Genomic DNA, 23,559 nt, shown 5'->3' with positions numbered 1-23,559 from the left:
TGCCTTGCCGGCCCCGCTTCTTGCTCCGCCCCTTCCCGCGTCCGCCGACACTCAGGATTGGCTCTCCTCCTGCCGTTTTCCGCGATTGGCTCCGCCCCGCTGCCGTTCACAATCGCTCCCGCCCCTCGCCGCGCCGGAAGCGACCGTCACGCGCAGCCTCACTTCCTGTTTACACAAAGAGAAGGGGCGGGGCCGAAGCCGGTTGCCAGGGTGTCGCGGAGCGGCTGGGAAGGAGGGGCTGGGAGTCTTGGAGCCCCTTGGCCCGCGGGGAAAGCGGATGACCCGCCCTGCAAGTGGGATGCCCCCTTCGGCCTTTTGGAGCGCAGGTGGGGGCGCGCGCGCATCGGGGGCTCGCACTGCACGGAGGGTCGCGGTGCCCCGGAGCTGAGGTTGGAGGATGCGGGGCGGCGGCCGTGGTGCACCGTAGGGGAGTTCGCAAGCCGGGCAGCAATCTCCTGTCGGGACCTGGCGTTCTTCACACACGGCTTATTCGTGACGGATCCACAGAGCAATGCACTCTGAAGCGGGAGGGTAGAAAGTGCTGGAATGCGCGCCCAGGCCCAGGCTGTCGCGAGCCTTCAGCAAGCCAGTGCACACAGAGAGGGCTGCCCAGAGATCCCGGTCAGCGCTCGCAGTTCGAGGTGGAACGTGTGTGTGCCCTGCGCTAGCCCCAGCTCCCGGAGGTGCCCCCAGCGCGTGTGGAGGGGGGCGATGAACTGACCCGCAATCTAGTGGAGGCTTCGGGAAGGAGGCGCAGAGTCCAGGAGCCAGGAGGCTTCGGGCAGGAGGACACATCCCTCTGCTCGGAGGTGAGGAAGACACACGAGGCGGGGTGCACACAGGCGAGGAGAGTGAGATGGGGGGGAGAATGAGGAGTTCAGGGTACATCTGTTTACTTCAGTCAGGGAGTGGGGATGGAGCGGAGCATTGGTAAAGATGGACGGTTTAGAATCGCCGGGATGAGAAACGGGCAGGGAGCTGATCAGGGAAGGGCATGGGGATCTCTGAGCAGCTGGGAGACCCCAGGGAAGTTTGCAGTGGCGCCTCCCACGCGGCAGCTGGCGGAGTAGAAGAAACCAATGCTTGCTGGTCTAGATAGAGGAGTTTGCTGGGTAGCGGTGGTCAAAGACCAGGGAGAAAAGGGAGGCCAAGATCCTAGAGGGAGTGTTTGCCCAAGAATGGTGGAGTGCAGGGATTCTGCCCCACTTGCCAGCAGACAGGCCAGCCTGCCAAAGTTGCATGGGCGCTGGCAGAAAGACGCAATAACCCCGAGTCAGAGAGGAAAGACTACATCAGGAAACGGGCGACGCTGGTGTGCCTAGACGCATGTTGCACCACAGCGAGTGCGCTACAAAACAGGACCCTGGAGCCTGTGGACCAGTGTGGTCTTTGTCGCAGAGGGAGGCTGGCTCACCGGCAAGGGTGCCCACTGCAAGCGCAGGCCTGAGAAATGGCCCAGAAAAGAGTGCTCAGGGCAATGTGTTCTTAGCACGCCCAGCAAGACCGGCCAGAGGGACCTACGGACGAGTGTCTCCCAGCTACCTCACCAGCGGGGACCTTGAGGTCCAAGTATTCAGTCCGGTTAGAAATGGCCGCGGATCCAACAGGCGCTGGTGAGTGGGAAAATACCCCTGAGGGAGGAAGAACAGAGGCCGGGAGGGAGCTGAGTAGATGTAGATGAGAAATACCTGGATAGCTGCAAGCTATGGTCAGCGATGGGCAACTGGAACCAGAGATTCCAGAGAGAGGGAGGGAGAAAGAGGGAGGAGAAGGGAGAATGAGAAAGAGAGGGAGAGAATGGCAGAGAGAGAGAGGGAAAATGAGAGAGAGAGGCAGGAGCAAGTTCTGGACGACGCCAAGGATGGAGCTGTGGTCCTGGAACCAGATGCCCAGGGAATGGGATGAAGTGACACTGGCTGGGGCCGAGGCTGCAGACTGCTGGCGGGAGCTGGCAGGACAATGAGGATTCTGAACCAGGTGCCTGAGCCTTCTGTGGATATGGGGAGTGACTTGGATGTCTATAAATCCCAGAAATGACAGGAGGGATAGATGATGGAGGGACTGTGTTTTAAACAATAAACAAATTTCACTCAGTATGGATGAGTTTCCTGGGGCTTCTGTCACAATGCACCACAATGCATCACAAACTGGTTTTAAAAACAACTGTTTTAAAAACAACAGAAACGTGTTTCCTCATAGCTCTGGAGGCCAGAGGTCCAAAATCAAGGGGTGGGCAGGGCCATGCTCCCTCTGCAGCCCTGAGGGTTGACACATGCGTTGCTCTGCCAGGCCTCCTTGGTGTCCTGGGCTTGCTCATGCACTGCTCCCATCCCTGCCTCCATCTTCACACGACCTTCTCCTGGTGAGTCTCTTCTGCAAGATCCCTGTTGGATTAGGGACCACCCTAGTGACCTCATCTTTAGTCGATCATCAGCATCTTTGACCAAATAAGGTCACTGTGTTTGTTTGTTTTCCCACTGCTATTAATACGAAGAACTTACCTGAAGCTGGCTAATTTATAAAGAAAAGAGGTTTCATTGACTCACAGTTACACATGACTGGGGAGAGCTCAGGAAACTTACAATCATGGCGGAAGGCAAAGGGGAAGCAAGGCACGTCTTACATGGCGGTGGGGGTAGCGGGATGTGCCTCACTTCTTTTGAGAACTGTGACAAGAACAGCATGGGGGAAATCACCCCCATGCTCCAGTCACCTCCCACCAGGTCCCTCCCTCGACATGTGGGGATTACAATTTGAGATGAGATTTGGGTGGGGACACAGCTAAACCATATCATTCTACCCCTGGCCCCTCCTAAATCTCATGTCCTTTTTACATTTCAAAACCAATCATGCCTTCCCAACAGTCCCCCAAAGTCTTATTTCAGCATTAACTCAAAAGTCCACAGTCCAAAGTGTCATCTGAGACCAAGTCCCTTCTGCCTATGAACCTGTAAAATCAAAAACAAGTTAGTTACTTCCGAGATACAATGGAGGTACTGGCACTGGGTAAATGGTCCCATTCCAAAAGGGAGACATTGGCCAAAACAAAGGGGCTAAAGGCCTCATGCAAGTCCAAAATCCAGTGGGGCAGTCATATCTTAAAGCTCCCAAATAATCTCCTTTGACTGCATGTCTCACATCCAGGGCCATACTGATGCAAGGGGTGGGCCTCCAAGGCCTTGGGAAGCTCTGCCCCTGAGTGCCTGCAGCTTTTCCAGGCGCAGGGTGCAAGCTGTTGGTAGATCTACCATTCTGGGGTCTGGAGGACAGTGTCCCCCTTCTCACAGCTCCACTAGTCAGTGCCTGTGGGCGATAAGCCACCCTGGTGCTGAGGCAAGAGACCAAGGGCACAAGCTGTTCCAGTGTAATAAAATATATAAAATAACCAGAGTTATACTAGATATAGATCATAGATATGATTATATATAAATATCATTAATCATTAGTTTGTAGTAATTGCTCTTTATTCCAATATTATAATAATCTTTGCTCTACAATCATAACCTAGGGAAAACCAGGCCGTACAGAGATGGGAGCTGAGGGGACATGGTGAGAAGTGACCAGAAGACAAGTGTGAGCCTTCTGTTATGCCAGGACAGAGCCACCAGAGGGCTCCTTGGTCTAGCGGCAACACCAGCATCTGGGAAGACTCCCGTTACCAAGCGGACCATGGTCTAGCGGTAGCGTCAGTGCCAAGGAAAAGCATTCGCTACTTAGCAGACCAGGAAAGGGAGTCTCCCTTTCCCCGGGGAAGTTTAGAGAAGACTCTACTCCTCCACCTCTTGTGGAGGGCCTGACACCAGTCAGGCCTGCCCGCAGTTATCGGGAGGCCTAACCGTCTCCCTGTGATGCTGTGCTTCAGTGGTCACACTCCTAGTCAACTTTCATGTTCCATCCTGTACACCTGGCTCTGCCTTCTAGATAGCAGTAGCAAAATTAGTGAAAGTATTAAAAGTCTCTGAAATACAGAAATAATGGTGTAAGCTGTTTCTCCTCTCTCTCTCTCTCTCTGCCTCAACTGCCAACCAGGGAAGGGCCCCCTGTCCAGTGGACATGTGACTCATGTGACCTTACCTATCATTGGAGATGGCTCACACTCCTTACCCTGCCCTGATCTCTCATCTCTGCACACGGGGAGAAAGACCCACTGACCCTGTAGGGCTGGTCCCTACAAGTGCCCCAGTGGGGACTCTGTGTGTGGAGGCTCCCACCCCACATTTCCCCTCTGCATTGCCCTAGCAGAGGTTCTCCATGAGGGCTCTGCCCCTGCAGCAGACTTCAGCCTGGACTTCCAGGCGTTTCCATACATCCTCTGAAATCTAGGCAGAGTCTCCCAAAGTTCAACTCTGGTCTTCTGCACACCTACGGGCTCCGCCTGGGCTGTACCTTGACCCCTTTTGGCCCTGACTGGAGCTGATTTTGCCTCCAAGGCCTCTGGGCCTGTGATGGGAGGGTCTGCCGTGAAGCTCTCTGAAACATCCTGGAGACATTTCTACAGCTGATGGCTTGAATTTCTCCCCAGACAATGGGTTTTCTACCACATAGTCAGGTGGCAAATTTTCCAAACTTTTATGTCCTGCTTTGCTTTTAAACATAAGTTCCAGTTTCAGATCATCTCCTTGTGAACGCACATGACTGTATGCTTTCAGAAAAAGCCAGCTCACATCTCAAATGCTTTGCTGCTTAGAAATTTCTTCTGCCAGATACCCTAAATCATCTCTCTCAAATTCAAAGTTCCACGGATCTCTAGGGCAGGGACAAAATACTCCTAGTCTCTTTGCTAAAGTATAGCTTTGCTCCAGTTTCCAGTAAGTTCCTTATCTTCGTCTGAGACCACATCAGCCTGGACATCGTCCGTATCACTATCAGCATTTCGGTCAGAACCATTCAACAAGTCTCTAGGAAGTTCCAAACTTTCCCACATCTTCCTGTTTTCTGAGCCCTCCAAACTGTTCCAACCTCTGCCCATTACCCAGTTCCAAAGTCACCTCCACATTTTCAGGTATCTTAATATCAGTGCCCCACTATCCTGCTACCAATTTTCTGTATTAGTCCATTTTCACACTGCTATAAAGAACTACCTGAGCCTGGGTAATTTATAAAGGAAAGAGGTTCAATTGACTCACAGTTACACCTGGCTGGGGAGGCCTCAGCAAACTTACAGTCATGGTGGAAGATGAAGGGGAAGCATGGCGGCAGGGGTGGGGTGGGGGCGGGAAGTGCCACACATTTAAACCATCAGATCTCCTGAGAACTCACTATCACAAGAACAGCAAGAGAGAAATCTGCCGCCATGATCCAATATCTTCCCACCAGGCCCCTCTCTCGACACGTGGGGAATTACAATTTGAGATGAGATTTGGGTGGGGGCATGCAGCCAAACCATACCAGTCATATCACAGGCACTGGGGTTAAGACTAGACTGTGCCTTTCTGGGGGACACATGTAATGATGTGTCACACATGTGCATGTTAGAACGTCCAGCCGGATGGCTGCTCTGTCCACACACACTGGTCGTGGGGCAGGGAAGATGGTTCGTGATTGGGGTGTGGCTGTGAGGTCCCGGGAGGGGAGCCTCTGAGTTTGTCTATTTCTTGGGGCTTTGAAGAAGCTATTTCCATTTCTGTCAGCAGGTGGCAGCATCACCCATGCAAGGCCTTCCAATCAGAGGGCACAGCTTCGTGCTGGGTGTGTATTCAAGCCCTAGATGAAGTCATTATTTATCTTCCTGCCACTGGAAATCTCAGCTGGGAAGTGTGGGTTTTTATCTTAATTTCCACATGTTATGGTTTTGCATTTTACAAAATCAGTGGGTCTTGCCTTTGCCCTCATTCTCTGATGGATGTGGGAGTCAGGGGGCCATGTGCCAAAGGGCAGCCCAAGGGTGGGGTCCTCTAGGTGCCTGCACCAGCGCCCCCAGGCTGGAGGTCAGTGCGCAGCCTGGAAGCTCTTCCCGCAGGCAGGGTCCTTGGCTTCCAGAGACAGCTGGGCTTTGGGGGATGCACTTTGGGCGGAGGAATGTTCCTCAGCCTCTCCGTTCTCCATGGAGCCAGGGCTGGGGCTTGGCAGGTCCCAGGGCTGTGTGCGAGGGTCGGCAGTGCTTGGGGCAGTCGTGAGCACTCAGGTGGTGTCTTGCAGACACAGCCCTTACTCTTTGGCAAGTCATGACAGAAGCAGAAGCAACTTCCACAAATAAATGCCTCTCCCTGCAGGCGGGGAAGGGGCCTTTCAGATGGGTTTGAGGATCAAGAGCAGGCTGCGGGGAAGTAGCAGGGGTGTCATTCTTGTGCAGTTCTCAAAGGCTGAGTCGCGTTGATGGTAATTTCCTCCACCCCTGCACCCCAGCAGGAGGATGGTTTTGCACTGCTTCCCACCTACCCCTCGCCGTGTGGGGCCCAGGGTCCCTAGGTGGTCTCTCTGCCGTGGATCCAGTGGGAAGGCCTGGTCTCGAGGGGTGGGCTTCCTTTGGGTGAGTGGGACCCACGAGGAGGCTGGGAGACTTCAGGTTAACTTGGGGGCCAGAAGGTCTTAAACAGAATGTTGCTGGGGACCGTGTGTCGGTTCTGGTTCTGGTCAGTGCGGCAGGCAGGGTGGGGCCCACACCACTCTGACCTTGAGAAATGCGAGGGCTCCACTGCACGAACCCTGCTGGACAGCAGAGCGCCCTGCCTCCCAGGCTCGGCCTTGCTGGGGATGGCGCCGGGGTGATGGGGGAGCCTCTGTCTGTTCCTGCGTGTAGGTGCTGCTAAGGTGGCCGGGGCCAGGGGCCTGCAGGGTGTCGCTGCCCCAGGGCAGGGCAGGGCAGCATCTGCTGTGGAGGCCCCTCTCCTCTCTGGGCTGGGGGCTCCCCAGGGACAGGGCCTGAGGTGCCTCACTCAGGAGTTTCCTGCAGTGCTGTAACAAGTGGCTGAGGGCCGGGCCGGCCTGTCTCTCTCCCAGCCTCTGGCAGCTCCAGCAATCCCTGGTTCCCCTTGGCTTGTGGACACATCGCCGTGGTCTCTTCACGCTGCGCTCTCCCTGTGGCTCTGTCTCAAATCTCCCTCGCTTTCTCTTACAAGGATACCTGTCCGAGGATTTACAGCCTGTCGGGAAAATCCAAGATGCTCTCATCCGGAGATCCTTGACTTGATTATATCTGCAAACACCTTTTTTTCTTTCCCAGTTTAATTTATTTTTTCTTCAAATTTTGTTTTAAGTTCAGGGGTCCATGTGCAGGATGTGCAGGTTTGTGACATAGGTAAATGTGTGCCGTGCTGGTTTGCTGCACAGGTCAGCCGTCACCTGGTTATTCAGCCCAGCATCCATTAGCTCTTCTTCCTGATGCTCTCCCTCCCCACCGCCCCTCCACAGGCCCCAGCGAGTGCTGTTCCCCACATGTGTCCATGTGTTCTCATCATTCAGCTCCCACTCATAAGTGAGAACATGGGGCAACACCCTGTTTTCAAATCAGGTCACATTCACAGGAGCCGGTGGCAGGGGAGGACGTGGGCCGGTGTCTTTGGAGGCCACTCTTCAACCCACTAGGCTGTGTCCTGAGCTGCTACCATGGTGGTGGGAGTAGGTGCAGTTTTCCATCTGAGTGTCAGCGCCTGGTCCAAAACACCTTCATATTTCCAGACCTAGCTCCATCCTGATGCTGCCCCCGAGGTTGGAGGGAGGGATGGCAGGAGCCGGGGGTGGGAGGGCGGGCAGTTGTGGGGGCCTGCATGGCGCAGCCCAGGCCTGTGTGTCTGGGGTGGGAGGGTTAGAGGGAGGGATGGCGGGAGCGGAGTGTAGACGGGGAAGCCTGCACGCCGCAGCCCAGGCCTATGTGTCTGGCCACTGTCTGGTCCTAAGAACAGCAGCTGTGCTTGCTGGTACCATGGTTCAAACGCTGAGCAGGAACCGGAACTGGAGGCTGCCCCTCTGCTGTCTCCGTTGTCACTCAGGAGGACACAGGCACAGAACCAGGAAGGAAGACATCCCGGCCAGGTGGCAGTTGGGACAGGGGGGTTCTGACCAGGCCATCTGCTCTGGGATTCCCATTCTCCCCCGCTATGCTTGGGTACACATCACACAGCCCACCTTAGGTATGCCACAGATGGATCTTTTCACTTTACTTTCTCTTTTGGGGCAAATTCAGAGGCTTAGAAATGAATTCAGAGTCAGCTACCCAAAGGCTGGCCAGAGACTCAGTGACATATTTGGTGCAGGTTTTCTGGTGTGATCCTTTGCTATCTGGAGAGCCTCCCACCCCGTCTCTCACGCCCGTCTCTGGCCATCACCTGCACATGCTGGATTTTGCTGGATTTTGTGGTCGTCTCACAGTGGGGGTGCTGGCACAGACCGGTGCGGTACGGGGCAGTCGTTGGTACTGAGGTGAGGACTGCTGTGGGCGCCTTGCATCTGAGGGTCAGAAAACGCCTTTAGCATCAATGACTTTGCTCTCTCTCCTGTCAGGAGAAATGTCTGTGAAAATTCAGAAAAGACGCTGGATTATTTTTTTGGATTGACAGAAATGTTCGTTCAGGGAGCTTTCAGGGATGTTTTGCATTTGTCTCTGTGGGACTCTCAGCTCTGGAAGGATTAAAGTCAGGCTGCAGGGAAGGAGCGTGCAACCACCAGCCTGCGGACCGGACATGGGGAGCAGTTTGCTTTGGAAATTAGCGCCTTGAGTTATCCACTGAGCTGGTGGTTTGATTCTTCTTTCTCCCTCCGTTATTTCTCCTCCATCCAAAGGCTGTTTTTATTATTTCCAGCAGAGAATGAGACAAAAACATGGAAAGGTAGTGTCTTTTGGTAATGCTTTTCAGGCAAGCTAGAGGAATTGTTTGCCAGATTTAAAAATGGAAGAAATGGAAGCCTGTCCACTCCTCCTGTCTGTTGGGGAGAGGCTCTGAGCCAAGCCCAATTCTGCGTGTAACCCAGGAGTGGTGGCCTGGGTGCCCCACCAGGCCTGAGGCATTCGAGGGCAGGTGGGATAAAGAGGGGAGAAGCGGGAGGGCTGAGCCCCCTGGATAGGGCGGGGGGTGGGGAGGCTGGGACCAGGTGGGTGGGGCCCACACCCGGGCTTCCATGCCAGGTGCCGTGGCTCAGGGCCCTCTTGCAGGCCTGGGTGCGGGCATCTACATTTGGGGTCTAATATAGACCTCCATTCGGCTTGCTTCCCACCTGGTGCCTTCCCAAGAACACGCAGGGCTGTGATGACTCATCGGGTCTGTACTTCCTAAGTGGAGTTGGCAAACCTAACAGTGGAATTGGGATGTTTGGCTACGATTTCCTGAAAGGTGTTTAGGATGGAACTTGGTCTGGGAGCTGAGGCCTGAGCTGCAGCTGTAACCCAACGGGTCTCTGAAGCCATGGGAAGCCCCCACTTGGAAAGAGGACCAGAGGGAGGCCAGTGGGTCCAGCCACGGGACCAGTGGGTTCTAATACCTGCGCTCTGCACCGGGGGCAGTGCCCCGCACCAGTCTCTGCAGCCGCCCTTTCCTTTGCCTCCTCGGGAGTCAGAAAGTGCACCCCCTGCTGCGATCCCTGCCCTTCCCAAAGTTTGATGACTCTGAAAATGTCCATTTTTCTCCATGCATACATTTAAGGCAACTGCAATGAGAAGTCCAACGCAACTTTGAAGGGACTGGGCAAAGTGACTCCAAAATTCATCTGGAAGAATGACGGATGGGAATTACCAGTATACTTTTCAGGGGAAAGATGAGAGTAGTGGGGGGGTACTGGCTGTGCTGTTGTTTAGACAAGCTCCCAATAAGCTGTCATGAGAATCAACATGGCAGGCCCTTCTGTCTCATCCTGGGAACGCAGGGCAAAGAGGTAAAACTGTCTGGGGCTGAGTTAAGACCCAGTGGAAATACCCAGAGACAGAGTCTGTTTGTGATGAGTTCAGGATGAAGAAGCTGCCTCGAATGAGTGGAAGGAGCTGGGCTGGCTGATGGTGCCTGAACCACTGGCTAACCAGGGAGATTCCTCCTTCACAGCGGACAGCAGAATAAATGCTGAGGGAAATAAATACATAAATGCAATGGAAGCGACAAAAAAGAATAAACATCAGTGAACCTTCTAAGCTTAGTGCTTACTTCTAAGCAATGGAGGGAACTGCAGAGAAAAAACTGCGTACATGAAATTCGAAGCTTATATAGTCTGACAACCTCAGTAACCATATTAAAACCAAAACTACGGACTGGGAAAATGTTTGCAGTAACTGTCCCACAGACTGTCACTTTATTATGAAAATGGACAAAGATCATTCTTGGAGAATATTTACTGTGCTCTGCGTAGTTTATTTTTTGCTACAAAAGAAACCTTCTCTACCATAAGTTCAATCTGCATATAGAAGTGTATTAAACACACAAGCCAGGCTGATGCCTGTTTTCACATATCAAGTCTAGGCACCCTCTTTGGCGCTCGGCTGTCTTGTGGGCAGGAAGACACACTTTGGGACTGAGACGGTCACATGTCTGAGTGACACCCATGCCCTCCAGTACCAGGCTGGGCAGAGGACCTGGGCTTTGGGTGGAGGGGGTGAGATGTAGGGGCACAGACAGCCTCAGGGGCCTGCCTGTCAGAGAAGTGAGCTCCCTGCTGTGCCTGAGAATGAGAGTTCTGTCTAGGGACGAGCGAACGCAGTGGGGGAAGACCACAGACCTCCCCAGTGGATTGCCCCCATCACCCTGAATGGCGTGGGAAAAAGCTATGCACAGCCTGGGAAGGTGCAGCAGGTGTCCTGACCACAGGGATTTCCAGCAGGAAGGACATGTCCCCTTCCTGCCTGCCTCCCCACCTGGGGCCTGCCCAGGACTCTTCCCCCAGCTGCTCAACACAGTGCCTGGGACAGGGGAGTGCATAGCGGCAGGGTTCTGCAGGGCCAGCAGAGGTCATGCTTCAGGGCCCTAGAAATGCACACATGAGGTCGAGTATTTTTGTAAAATAACTTACTTTTATATGATTTTTCTTCCAGAGGGCCCCTCATTTTATACGTTTCAGGCTGCTCGAAACCTGAACCCTCCCCTGCCCAGAGACCTCCTTTCGAACCCACAGGATCCACCCAAATTCTTTCCTTCTTCCTCTGATAAGCTGGAGAATGTTCTCAAACATCCTCCTCCAACCCCTTCCCAGGGCCGGCTGGAATTCAGCAGAGAAGCTGGTAAACTTTTTCAAGGTGTTAATTCATTCACTTGACACACACTTGTTGACCACCCATGTGTGCCACGCCAGCTCTCAAACAGCAGGGATCAGATGTAAAGATGGGGAAGCCATTCCACAGCTCTCAGGGTGGGGGAGACACTCACGGGCTTGCATCTCCACCCAAGGACAGGGCCCAGCACAGAAATGGGGCACTGGGGAGGTTTTCTTGGGTACAGGCTCTTGGGAGACCAGGAGGAAAGTAGCCCCCAAACCCAGGCTTGGGGCAGCCCCTGCAGCTGAGATCCCGGGAAGGGTGGTCAGTGGCGCTGGGTGAGAGGCAGAATTGAGAGCCCCGTAGGACGGACTAGGCAGTGTTTGGAGCATCAGCAATGGGGGCACCAACTGGTAGTTGGGGTTTTAGAAGACAGTGAACTAGCTCACCTCTTGGGGATTCCTGGCTATTTTGTGCCTGTCAATGTTTGTTGTTGTTGTTTATAAGCAGCAGATTACAGGGTTAGGCGAAGCTCCCCAGAGCCAGACCCCTATGTTCAGTTCCCGGATCTGCAGTTCACAAGCTGGGTAATTTGGGGTGCTCCCCCTCCAGTGACCTAGGTCTCCCCTTCTGTAAAGCTGGGGTGACAGCGAGGCTGGCCAGACGGCCACCCACCCCCAGAAGACTGTAGCCTTCAGGTGGTGTGGAGGCAAGACAGCCTGTTTGTCTTGGGGGGTACTGTTGTCCCTCCTATCGGGACAGTCAGGGGGTGCTCCCTTCCCAAGCCCCTCCCAGCCAGGGCTCCCTCCAGTGCTCCCTATTAGAAGTGCCTCCCCCAGACCACACGTAGCCTTGGAGGGGGAAGGTTCCAAGGAACAGGGCCTGGCCAGGCTTCAATGGCTGAGCTGTTGGCCAGCGCACCTCTCTAGCAGGGACCGGCATGCCTGGCTCTTTGTGTGGCTAACGAGGGGGCCACACCTGGCCCCCATCTGGTCCCACCCAGATTGCACCTTCCTCTGCTATTCGAAAAGAGACTCTCCTGTATGTCTGGTAGATCTGACCCCAGAGACTCCATCTCCATCCCTGAGACTACCTGGTCCTGGCCCCTGGAGTCAGTCAATTTCAAACCAAAACCAGGGTTCAAAGGAGACAAGTGAATCTTCCTTCGCAGAAGCCTCACCCTAGACAGTGCCTCTGTGCCCATGGGCACCCTAGAAGTTAGCACCCTAGACAGTGTCTCTGTGCCCATGGGCACCCTAGAAGTTAGCGCCTCCTCCTGTCTGTGGCTGCTGGGACCCCGCGCCTACCCACTCCAGGCCACTGTCCAAGAACACGCAGCACAGAAAGAGGAACGGGGATGCCCAGAAGGTGGTTAGGAACCAACAGTGCCGGTCCCCGAAGCAGGGGCGTCCAGGGTGCACGCGGGCTGCAGAGGCTGGCCACGCCCTCCTCAAGCCCTTCCCCGACCCCTGCCCTGCGGGAAGGGGGTGAGGTGTCAGGGCGAAGGTAGACGGAGCGTCCACGGGCAGGACAAGCCGAGGCTGGCTTCCCCGTGGGACTTGAGAAGTCAGGGAGGCGGAGGGCTGTCTCCTGAGGTCGAGGTCTGGGGTCCGGGACCCCAGAGAGCTGCCTTTGCGGGGTGTGGCCCCCTGGCGCCCGGCCCCTCCTGGATTGGTCACTGGAGTCGGTTAGGACTTGGACTTTCCGCCAGAGATGAGCAGGGAGCGCAAAGGGGCTGCGCCAGCCCCGCGGGGGTCTGGGGCGGAACGCGGGGAGGCTGTGGGCGGGGCCGGGACCGGAGCGGGGAGGGGCTATGGGCGGGGCTGGAAGCAGGAGCCTGGGCTGGGGTGAAGGATCCGGGCAAGTCCAGGGGCCGTGCCGGGGGCGGGGCGCTGGTGGGGTGGGAGATGGGGAGGGGGAAGGGGCGGGGCCGAGGGCGCACGGGGTGGGCGAGCCGGGGCGGGTCGGGACTGGGGTCCGGGCTGGGGGCGGGCCGGGGGCGTGGCGGTCTTCCAGGCTCTGGGCCCAGGGCACTGTGCTCACCGCGCTGGGGCGAGTGTCTGTAGGGTGGACCCGGCGATCAGGTCTCCGCGGTGCCACTTCGGGCGCGGGCGGGAAGCCGGGAGGCTCCGCACCTGCAGCGACCTTGGGCTCCGCGGACCCGGCGCGGGCACCTGTGGCTGCGTCCTATGGCGCACGTGGAGGCGGAGGCCCCGGGGAGCCGCTGGGGCCGCCTGTGAGCCAGGGAGCGGAGGAGGCACCGGCGCGCACGATGTCGTTCCTTGAAGAGGCGAGGGCAGCAGGGCGCGCGGTGGCCCTGGCGCTGGTGCTGCTGCTGCTCCCCGCCGTGCCCATGGGCACCAGAGTTCCGCCGCGGCCCCTGCTCCCGCTGCAGCCCAGCATGTAAGTAGCAGGAGCTGGGAGGGCTCGGCGGGTCGTCCAGAGACCCCGGGGCCTCTGGAGGCCCGTGGTGGACGGAGCTCCGAGGCTTTGTCCCTGGGGCTCCAGAACAATGGGCTGTTTGCGTTAACTGGGGAGGAGGTGGCTGAGACACAGGGCTCCAGGGTCGAGTCTGGGGCCCTTCTGTGGCAGGGCCCCTCGCTGTGTCCCCTCCCCCTCTCCCACTCTCCCCTTCTTTTGCTCCGTGATGTGGGTCCTGCAGGCTCAGGCAGATACTGTACTTGGAAAGCGGTGAGGAATCTGGGCCCCTTTCCGGGCAGGGTCTGGCCCCAGAGCCCGGCTGGGAGAAGGCAGAGAGGAAGCCGTCTGTTCCCGCTTCCCTCCAAAGCCGGTCTCCTGGGGTCTGGGGGCCTTCGCAGGGGTGAGCCCTGCCCAGATGGGGGAGCTACATGGAGTTTGTCTGTGTGGTAAACACGTGTGCTTTGGGCTGTTGGAGAAGGAATTTAGTGCCAGAATGGGCAGGAAGAGAGGGTCAGGGAGCCAGCCGAGATGAATTTAATTTTGAAAGATGATTCCCCAATGGGCCGTTTAGCCGTCTCTGTTGAACAGCAAATCAATCCTTGTGTTGGCCTCAAAGGAAAACTGGTGCGGCAGTGGAGGAGGAGGAGAAGGAGCAGGGGAGTCGCTGGCGCCCCCACCCAGCACTGCCTGGCCTTGCTGAGCAGGGGCGGGTGGGCGAGGGCCAGGCCCAGGTGAAGGCCTCCTGTCTGACAGCCTCCCCGTCCAGGGGCCGCAGAGGGGCCCTCAGGCTGTTCGTGTCCAGCACTCCCCCGCAGGGCCTGGTGCTCAAGGGCCTGCCACAAACCTGGCTATGTAGGACCGAGCTGCAGCTGGCTGGGGACTGACAGGAGAAGCTGCCACGTCTAGCTGGTGGAGGGGAGGGGGTCCAAGCTCCCAAGACCCCACCCTGGGTCTGGCTTTACTCCAAGAAGTAGAGGCCTTTTCAAAGCCGTGCTGTCCCTGGGTTGGGGGCCTTGGCATCCGCAGTGTGAACGGCCCTAGTCCTGACTCCACATGACGGCGGGACATTCCTCTTTCTTGTGATTCCAATGCCTTTGTCTGAGGAGAGCTGCAGGCTCAGAGGGGACAGCACAGTGGCCTTTGCTGCTCAGCCACCTCCTCCTGGGACCAGCCAGGGGCTTCCAGGGGCATAGGCTCCCCAGAGTCGCAGGGGTGGGCTGCTGCTGGGCGGAGGCGGATGTCCCACTGTCTCTGCTCGGATGTCCCTGCTCTTGTGAGGGGCCTCTGCCACCAGTGCACTGTGGAAACTGTCGGCGACCTTCCTGGGCCCCCTGCTGGATTCAGACTTGCTGGGGTCTCCAGGAGAGGAGTGGAGGGTCTGCTTCCTGTGTTCTGCCTCTGCACCTGGGCTCGGGAGGCCCTTCGTGACCCTGGGGCAAAGCCATTTGAAATGGTGGAAATGGGTTGCAGCAGAGTTGGCTCTCTTTGCTCATCCTTTCTCCAAACCTCCCCTCCTCTCCCTTCTCTGTCCTTCACATCCTGCTTTTCTCCTGGGGAGCCTCCCTGGCTGCAGTAAGTGGCGGTGGCTGCGCTGGGGGCCTGTGCCCCTGGTTTATCTTCTTGGCTGCAGGCATATCCACTGGGGGCCTCTGCTCACAGATTGTCCACCAGCGAGAGTCTGAGTTCTGTGACGGTGGCAGGCATGCCTTCCACAGGCCTGTTGTCCTGTAAACACCTGGCATGTGCCTGGACATGCAGCCAGGCTGCCGTGGGCCGAAGTTGGCGGGCTGAGTGAGTGCGGGGACCCTGAGCTGGATCCTGGAGAGGTCCCCACTGGGCTGTGGAGTGCAGGGCCTGTTCTGAGGCTCACTCTGTGGAGCAAAAGGAGGAGGAAGCTGTGGGCTCTGGTACAGGGGTGGGGCAAGGGCGCTCTTGGCTCCCTTACCCCAGAGGAGCAGGCCAGATCCCAGAGAGTGCTCAGTCCCTGCTGATCCTGTTCTCCCCATTACCCTTTCCTCCTGGGAATCTGATGAGCAGGCAGGGCCTGGCACGGGGCAGCGGCACCCCCTCTGGCTGAGTGTTCCTGAACCACTGGCTGCTGAGTTGAAGCCTTACTGCCAACCTCCTGTTAATGCTAGAAGCCGGGGCCTCTGGGAGATGCTGTTGGGGGCAGTGAGGGGGGTGCCCTCTGACTCGCAAATCCAGGTGCTTTCCCCCATCCCTGGAGCGGGCGGAGCTGATCTCTCTGCTGATTCAGGTCACTCCAAAGTGAATTTCTGCTATGAGGAAGGATGGCTGGCCTCTTTCCTGGGGCCTCATGCAGGAGGCCCTAGGCTGCTGGCTGGGCATCTGGGAACAGGGTCTGGGAGAGGGGGGCCGATTGCCCACCTGCTAAGGCATGGACCCGCAGAGCTCAGACCAGCCATGGTTGGAAGCTCCACATTTTGGAGGCCCTGAGAGGCACTGCTGGGCTGCAGAGAGGAATGTCCGCTTCGCGGGGCTCAGGTTCTCTCTGATGGAGTCCCCTCTGGGCAGCTGTGCTACAAAAATCAAAAATGGCCAGTGCTCTGGAATCAGCTAATGATATGATGCCTCCCCTCCAGGGCGGGTGGGGCCCTGCAAGCTCAAGTCCAATCTTGCAAGTAGCTCTTTGGATCCACTGGTGCCATGGGCTCCAAGGGCCCCATTTGTGAGCCTGAGGCCTGCAGGTTGTCAGCAGGCCTGCTGCCCGACCCCAGGGTGTAGAAGACAGCTGTTCTCAGCCTCCCCTTAGGGCCCTGAGTTTCACAGCACGTGACCTGGAGGGGAAGGAGCTCTCACTTCTGTGAGCTGCTGCCTTTGGGGCTTTGAGTGACATTGTTCATTGTCTCCTTGTCTACAGGAGGGTCCGAGGGGCCCCAGGGCAGGAGCTGGGCTCCCCCAACCCAGGGCCTTGAGATTCCCCCCATGCTGGCTGCATGGGGGCCTGGGAAGCATAAGCAGAGGAGAACCATGGGGGTAAAAACGAGCCTTTAAAAATAACCGCGAGGCTGTTGGCCTGAGCGAGCCCCGCCTCCAGGGCTGCTGTCCTGAGCGAGCCCCGCCTCCAGGGCTGCTGTCCTGAGCAAGCCCCCCCAACTCCCCCCAGCCCCCGCCTCCCACAGGGGTTTGTTCAGGGGCTGCATTCAGCCAGCCTGGGGAGCTGAGCCAGGCTGGCTGCCCGGTTTCTGGATCCCCCCCTCCCCAAACTGGTGACGCTGTCGCTGGGCCCAGACTGTCGCTGCCTGTCCTGGAGGGACCCTGCAGCGTGCCCATCTCTTGCCCGTGGAGCCCCAGCTCTGCCCGGGAGCAGATGGCCCGCCAGCTGGGAGCATTCCGCCTCCGACTGCGCCGGGTCCACTTTGTAGTTTGGGAATTCCTGTTCCACGCCCCCAGATGGGAGGCAGGATCCAGCCGCAAGGAACAGAAAGGCCTGGGACTCTGGTCCTGTCAAGGGTCACCAGGCGCTTTATTGGGTTCTCCTCAGACCCATGTGCAGCAGTGGGAGGTTTCTTTTTGTCCACTCATCTGCCTGCCCTCCCCCTGCCACCTTCATCCTCCCAGGTGGGAAGGCTGCTGGGGCCATGTGTGCGGTGCGGGAAGGCCACCGGGGCTGCGTGTGCGGTGCCGAAGTCCCCAGAGGAGACAGTCGTTCCCACACTCACCCCCTCCGTCCTTGAAGGCTGCCTTGAAGGCTTGATTGATGATCAATCAGTTTTGTTGGGGGTCACTGCAAGAGCCACCCAGGAGCTGCTTTCAGAGATCACAGCCTGGCTGGGCAGGGCAAGGCCCCTCTGGCCTTGGGGAGAGCCGTGAGGGAGGGGGAGTTATTGGGGAGACATAGAACGCACCAGGCAGGCAGGGGCCCAGAGAGTGATGGGTGTGACGTGCGGGAAGGGCTGCTGGGTAGTCCAGGGTGGGGTTGGCAAGGGGTCTCGGTGAGTCCTTCAGCATTGTCATCTTGCTGGTTTGTGGCAGCTGAGATTGCTCAGGTTTGAGGAGGGCCAGGAGGGACAAGAAGGCCCTTCAGAGGGGAGCACCCAACCCCTCAGGACCCCCAGCCCCGGCCATGTCCCTGAAGTCTCCAAGCCCTGGAGGCCCGAGCTGTCATCACGCCTGCTTTCCAGATGCTGAATTGAGGGCTCAGAGATGGTCAGTGACTCCTCAGGCTACACAGCCAGGCCCCAGGCCTGGGGTGTCTGTTGAAAACCCAAGCTCACTGCTCTGCCCTCTCTGTGTCATCTCCATCCTGAGATGGTGACAGAGTCCCTTCACAGTGGCTGCCCTCAGCACAGGGGCCATCGCAGAGTCAGGGGCTGGACCCTGTAGCCCAGAAGCTCGGGGATCATCGGCCTATTCCGCCCCCACTGCTTCCGTTTTTTTATGGCAAGGAGTTCAAGGCCACTTGTGCCCAGGGCTCGCTGTGGGTAAGTGCGTTGCAAGGCACAGGGACGGCAAAAGCGTTCAATGCCTGTAGCAGTTCCTATGGCCCACTTTTGAGGTACAAGTGACACTTTTTCCGGAATAAACAGTCCCAGCATCTGCAGTAACATTAGCTCACACCTGCTGAGGGCTGTTGGGAGCCCTTTTTGTGTGGGCTCATCTAATCCTCATGACAACCTGGCAAGGTCAGTGCTGTGAGTCCTCATTTTACAGGTGAGGAAACTGAGGCAGAGGTTCAGTAACCTGCGCGTCTTAAAGATGGGGCGTGGGGAACTGAGATTCAAACCCAGGCCGCCTGGCGGTGAGACCTTGCTTCAAACCGCTAGGCCTGGGGTTACAAGCTTGAGTGTGCTCTGGCATCCCCTGGTGGGCTTGGGCAAACACACACAATCCTTCCTTCCCCAAGGAATGCTGGGCCCCACCCCCAGAGTCCTGGATTCAGTGTTCCAGGGTGGGGCCCAGGAGTGTGCATTTCTGCAGGTTCCCAGGAGGGGCGGCTGGTCCTGGCCGGGGGACCCCACTTTGAGAATCACTGCATGATGCTTTGCAGCCCTAGAGCCTGATGGTCGGTGGGGTGGGTGCATTCATCATGAGTTCTGCCCTCCAAGATGTGCTAGTTCTTTAAAACACCTGTCTCCGATCCCAAGTTTGACACTGTTACATGAAAGCGTGAATTTTTAAGTTTCAGGGGGACACAGTATCTGTCAGTAGGAGGAGGACGGGGGTGGCACTGTCCTGGGAGGGGTTGGGGATCTTCATGAAGGGGCGCAGGAAGCACGGGGGTGTCACCGTGCAGCCGAGGCCATCCCTTGGGTGGGGGCTGGGTTCTGGAACCTGGAGAGAGTGGGCATGGCCCCCACCCCTGACAGGAGGGCCACACCCCAGTGCCTCTCCCGCATCTCTTGCTGGTCCTCCCATTGACTAAACCCACCTGGCAGCCAGAGGGCAAAGTGTGTAAGTGTCTGAGTGTGTGTGTGCCTGTGTGTGTATCTGTGAGTGTGTATGAATGGGAGTTTGAGAGTGCATATGTGTGTGCGAGTGTGTGTGAGTTTGTGAGCTTGCATGCGTGAGAGTGTGAGTTTGTGTGTGATTGTGGGTATGGTAGTGAGTGTGATTGTGTGTGAACATGCGTGAGTGTATGAGCATGTTGAGTGTGTAAGCATGCATGTGAGTGTGAATGTGTGTGATTGATGTGCTTGTGAATGTGTGTGATTGTGTGAGTGTGTTCGAGTCCATGTAAAGTGTGTGTGATTGTGTGTGTGGGTGTGTGTGATTGAGTATGAGTAAGGGTGTATGTGACTGTGAGTGTGTGATTGTGTGTGGGTGTGTGTATGAGTGGTTGTGAATGTGTGTGATTGAGTGTGAGTTTTTTGTGTGACTGAGAGTGTGAGTGTGAGAGTGTGTGTGTGTGTGTGTGTGTGCAGGTGCCGGGAGGATGTGATCCACAGAGGTCAGCCTTGGGTCACAGCAGGGTGGGGTGGGGCAGTGGCCCTGGGGGCTGTGAGACCATCCCCCATGGGTGCTGTAGTCTGGGGGTCAGGAATGAAGTCAGGACCCAGCCCCAGGGAGGCGGAGGAGGGCTCTCCCTGGAGACGTGACCTTCTGTCCCTGATCCATCCTCTGGTCCTGCCCCCTCCCCTATTCTCATTCTGGGATCCGTCATGGCCCTTGGGACACAGAGGCCCAACAGTGCTGGGGGAAGGTGGGAGAGACCTGGCCCTTAGTCATCACCATTAGCTGGTGACCTTGAGCAGATCAGGGGGTCACTATCACTTCCTCCCTGGGAGGGGAGAGATTTGATGATGTAATGTCGGGAAAGAACCTGGTGCTGGGCACGGAGGAGGCACTCCTGAATGAGTCACCTGTTCCCCAGCTCCCAGGTAGAAATAGTTGGGGTTTTTGGAAGTCTCGCTCTCCACCCAGGTGAGAGTTGTCTTCCTGGTGCAGGAAGAGGCAATGGCAGAGCCTTTCCACCTGCCCTGGGTTTGTGCAGCTGATCCTGCCTAGCTGGAGGGCGCCATTGCTGTGGAGGCTTCTCAGCTGCAGCTGCCGGTCTGTCTGGGAGTTGGTGGGGAGCCTGGACCCTGCTCATGGCCAGAAGGAGCTCTGCTCTGCCTCGTGCCCTGCCTTGTGCCCCTGCCCTGCAGTCACCTGGGCTTGGACTCCAGGAATCAACACTGCCTCGGGTGGGCAAGCCTCAGCCCTGGGATGGGGTGTTTGGGAAACTGCGGGAGAGTGTGGGCAGAACCTCTTGGCAGGAGGTCACAGGCAGGACGTGTCCAGCAGCAGCCCCAGCCCCTCTCGGACTTGACTGGAGACCTGGAGCTGGACTCCGGTCCCAGCCTTCATCTGCCCCTTCGTGGGTGGGCAGCTGGAGGCCAGGGTCCCTCCTCCAGGTACCACGGCAGCCTGGCGGAGCCCCTGCTGTCCCGGCTGGTGAGGCCCTGCCATTTGCTGCTCTCAGTTTTTGCCACTGCTGTGTTGGGTCTGTGCTTTCTGGATTTGTTCAGCACAAAGGGGTGGGCTGATGTCAGAGGGGACACAGGGCTTCCCACACAGCACAAGCCCCAGGAAAGAGGAAAAATGAAGTCGTCCATTGCGAGAGCCTCCATCTGGGAGCGGCTGGCCTGGGGCCAGGGTGGCTGGACAGGGCGGGCAGTCTCGAGTGCTGAGCGGTGGCGGCGGGTTAGGAGCTCCTGGCAAGGCCTGGGTGGAGGGCGGTACCGAGTCTGGACAATATTCCCGGGGGGTGGGGGACCTCTGATGAGGAGGCTGGGGGAGCCCATGCCACCTGCTTGCCCCCAGGAGGTGGGAGGGGCTCTGGCGGGATCTGCCAGGCTTGCTGTACCTGAGGCTGGAGGGGAGACACCGGCCCGCACCAGGTGTGCCTGGCCCTGGTTCTGGGGAGCAAGTCCAGAGCTGGGAGAGCAGGACAAGCCTCTTCTTTCCTCTGAGGCCCCCTAGACATGACCTGACGCAGTGGGACACGAGCACTGGAGCCTTGTCCTCTCCCCCCGAATTTGCCTCTGTGGAGCGAGCCCGCCTCACCCCTGGGTCAGGGCAGGCCAGGGGCGAGCCCCTGCTCTGGAGGTGCTGGCCCGTGTGGCTGTCTTTGGCAGGTCCCTCCCTCTGACACTTCCCCCCACAGGGCCTGAGTCCTTTCTCCACCTGCTCTGAGCCCGGTGGGGTCTGGGTGGCTGGCTTAAGGCGCCTGTCCTCGGTGTGCCCCCATCCCCTGGCTTATGCAGCCTCTGGGCTGGAGAGGCCTTGGAGGGACCTGAAGGAGCTTGGCAGGGATGGGGCTGGGGTTTTCACCTCCTCCTCCAAGAGCAAACACACACCAGTGCGGGTCATAGGATGCCAGGGAGCCGCTGACTTCACAGTGGATGGGCCGGGTTCACCCCAGCTGTGTGCCCCAGCAGCATCAGGCCTGGGGAGATCTCTGAAGCGAGGTGGGGAGGGCTGGGGTGGGGAGGACAGATGGGCCCGCGCTTGGTCCTGGATTCTGGACGAGGCATGACTATGCCTTGAGGCCACAATTCCTGTCTGTTGAGGCAGCGTCATTGGTGGCTGTGTCTCGAGGTCTTAGAGCCCTAGGAGCCACGCTGTGGCCCATGAGGGGGGGATGTGGCAGTCATCTTGCCTTTTCCCCTGAGCTCCTGTGCCCTCAAGCCTGGGTCCCACAGCTGGCCTGGGGCACTGGCATGGGCACTGTGCCGTGGAGGCCTGGCCACAGGTCTGGACCTCACTCCAGATGAGCTAACACCCAAGGCCGGGGGTGCAGGAGGGGTGGGTGCTGCCGGCTGGGGGTGATTGAGGTGCTGACTCTCTGTGTCTCTGTTCCAGGCCCCACGTGTGTGCTGAGCAGGAGCTGACCCTGGTGGGCCGCCGCCAGCCGTGCGTGCAGGCCTTCAGCCACACGGTGCTGGTGTGGAAGGCTGGCTGCGGGTGGCAGGCGCGGTGCGTGGGCCACGAGCGGAGGTAAGTGCAGGGGCCCATGTTGGGGGAGGGGCTCCATTCACACAAAGGGTGGCACTGACCACCCAGGAGCTGGGCAGCTGAGGCTGGGACCCCGTCCTGGTCTCGGGGCCATGCACGCCCACTGCCTGAAGCCCTCATCTGAGCATGAGGCCTCTCCCACCCTCAAGGTGGGGCTGCCACGGGGCTACTCACATGCTGTAGCCCTCTCCTGTTTAGCCACGCACCTGAGTCCTTTGTGAGGGATTTGTGGAGGAGGAGGGGCCCAGCCCAGGAGGATGCTGGCCACGCAGGAAGGGGAGAGCGGTCTCAGCTTGCCGGAGGCCCGGTGGGAGGCTGCTGCTGCTTGGCCCTAGGGCCTTGTTCCCAAACACACGTGAAACCTTTTACTGCTCAAGATTTCATTTCAACACCGAACTTGAGTGCCTGTGCACACCTCTCCCCCTTTTATAGATGTGGGCTCTGCAGAGCTGGCCCTGCTGCAAAGCGGGTTGTGCGGGGAGCTGGCAGCTACCCCATGTCAGGTGGAGGGTTTCCGTGTGTCTGGGGGAGGGAAAGCAGGAAAGCGTTCTCAGATAAGAGCGTGGCTTAGCTTCTCAGCCTGGGATCTGCGGAGGAGCCGAGGCCCTGCTCTGTGCTGCTCTCTTGGGCGTGGGGTCCATGCGGGACACCTGCACCTGCTGTGCCCGCTCCAGGGAACTCCGGCAGCTTTCCGGTCAATGCATGTTTGCTGTGCAATTCAGATGTGTTCAGAGCAGAGGAGGAAAAAAACTGTTAGGCAATAATGGTGGTTCTCACTCAGGGGCAGTTCTGTCTTCCTACCCCAGGACAGTGGAGATGTGGAGTCAGGTTTGGTGACAGGTGAGCTGGGCAGGCTGAGGGGGCCAGGGATGCTGCTCAGCATCTGCAGCACACAGGACGACCCCCCAAACAGATGACCCGGCCTAGTGCCAGGAGGGCTGAGGTTCAGGGACACTGAGCAAAAAGAAGAAGAAATCTCTGTTTTCCCCAAAATAGCAGCTTGCAGTCTATCCTGACCGTCACCCATGCATGGATGCAGGCCGGCCCTGTGGATGTCATTCGTGCGTGGATGCGGGCCGGCCCTGTGGATGTCATTCGTGCATGGGTGCAGGTGGATTTACCTGCAGAAATTTGGTTGCATCAGCCAGGTCTCCTGCCAATAGCTCATGGTGGAAGAGCTCCGTTTCTAGAAGCAGCCAGAAGCCATCTGAGCCCAGGGCTGGAGAGAGTGCTGGTGGCTGGGCTGAGGAAGTCCCCCTGTCATGGGGGCACGATTTCTCCATTGTGGTCTCCAGGCTGGCCTGAAGGCAGGGTGGGAGCAGCGTTGCTGATGTGCCAGGGTCCTCAGCCTCCTGGCAGGGCACTGGGGGCAGCCGTGGACAAAGTCCCCCTGCCTGGTAGGGGGGCACTGGCAGAGGATCCCCCCCGGCATTACCCAGTGCAGGGTGTCTGGGCCTCTTCACCAACCTTCCCTCCCGAAAGGTGGCCGTTCTGCCTCAAGGTCCCGGGCTTGTCGTGGGGGAGGAGCCGAGGTCCACCTCCGAGGACTCTGGGCTGTTCTCACCTGGCCC

At 58.0% G+C, this 23,559-nt stretch overlaps 1 protein-coding gene and 1 pseudogene across 1 annotated transcript in view; both read left to right on the top strand.

Annotated features, from left to right (window-relative positions):
- The first annotated feature begins 197 nt into the window (after positions 1 to 197).
- Positions 198 to 1,665, top strand: LOC116813762 (uncharacterized; annotated as a pseudogene).
- An 11,699-nt stretch (positions 1,666 to 13,364) lies between these two features.
- Positions 13,365 to 23,559, top strand: part of MEGF6 (multiple EGF like domains 6) — a 116,871-nt gene continuing 106,676 nt past the window's right edge. The window contains exons 1-2 of the mRNA XM_032758699.2: positions 13,365 to 13,510; positions 21,836 to 21,970. Coding sequence (XP_032614590.1) covers positions 13,380 to 13,510; positions 21,836 to 21,970 — 266 coding nt within the window. The 5' untranslated portion in view covers positions 13,365 to 13,379. The remainder of the gene's footprint in view (positions 13,511 to 21,835; positions 21,971 to 23,559) is intronic.

The sequence above is a fragment of the Hylobates moloch genome, unplaced genomic scaffold (assembly GCF_009828535.3).
Source record: "Hylobates moloch isolate HMO894 unplaced genomic scaffold, HMol_V3 SCAFFOLD_9, whole genome shotgun sequence".
Lineage (NCBI taxonomy): Eukaryota > Metazoa > Chordata > Mammalia > Primates > Hylobatidae > Hylobates > Hylobates moloch.
Note: the sequence above shows the minus strand (reverse complement) of the source record. Positions and strands in the feature narration are given on the sequence as shown.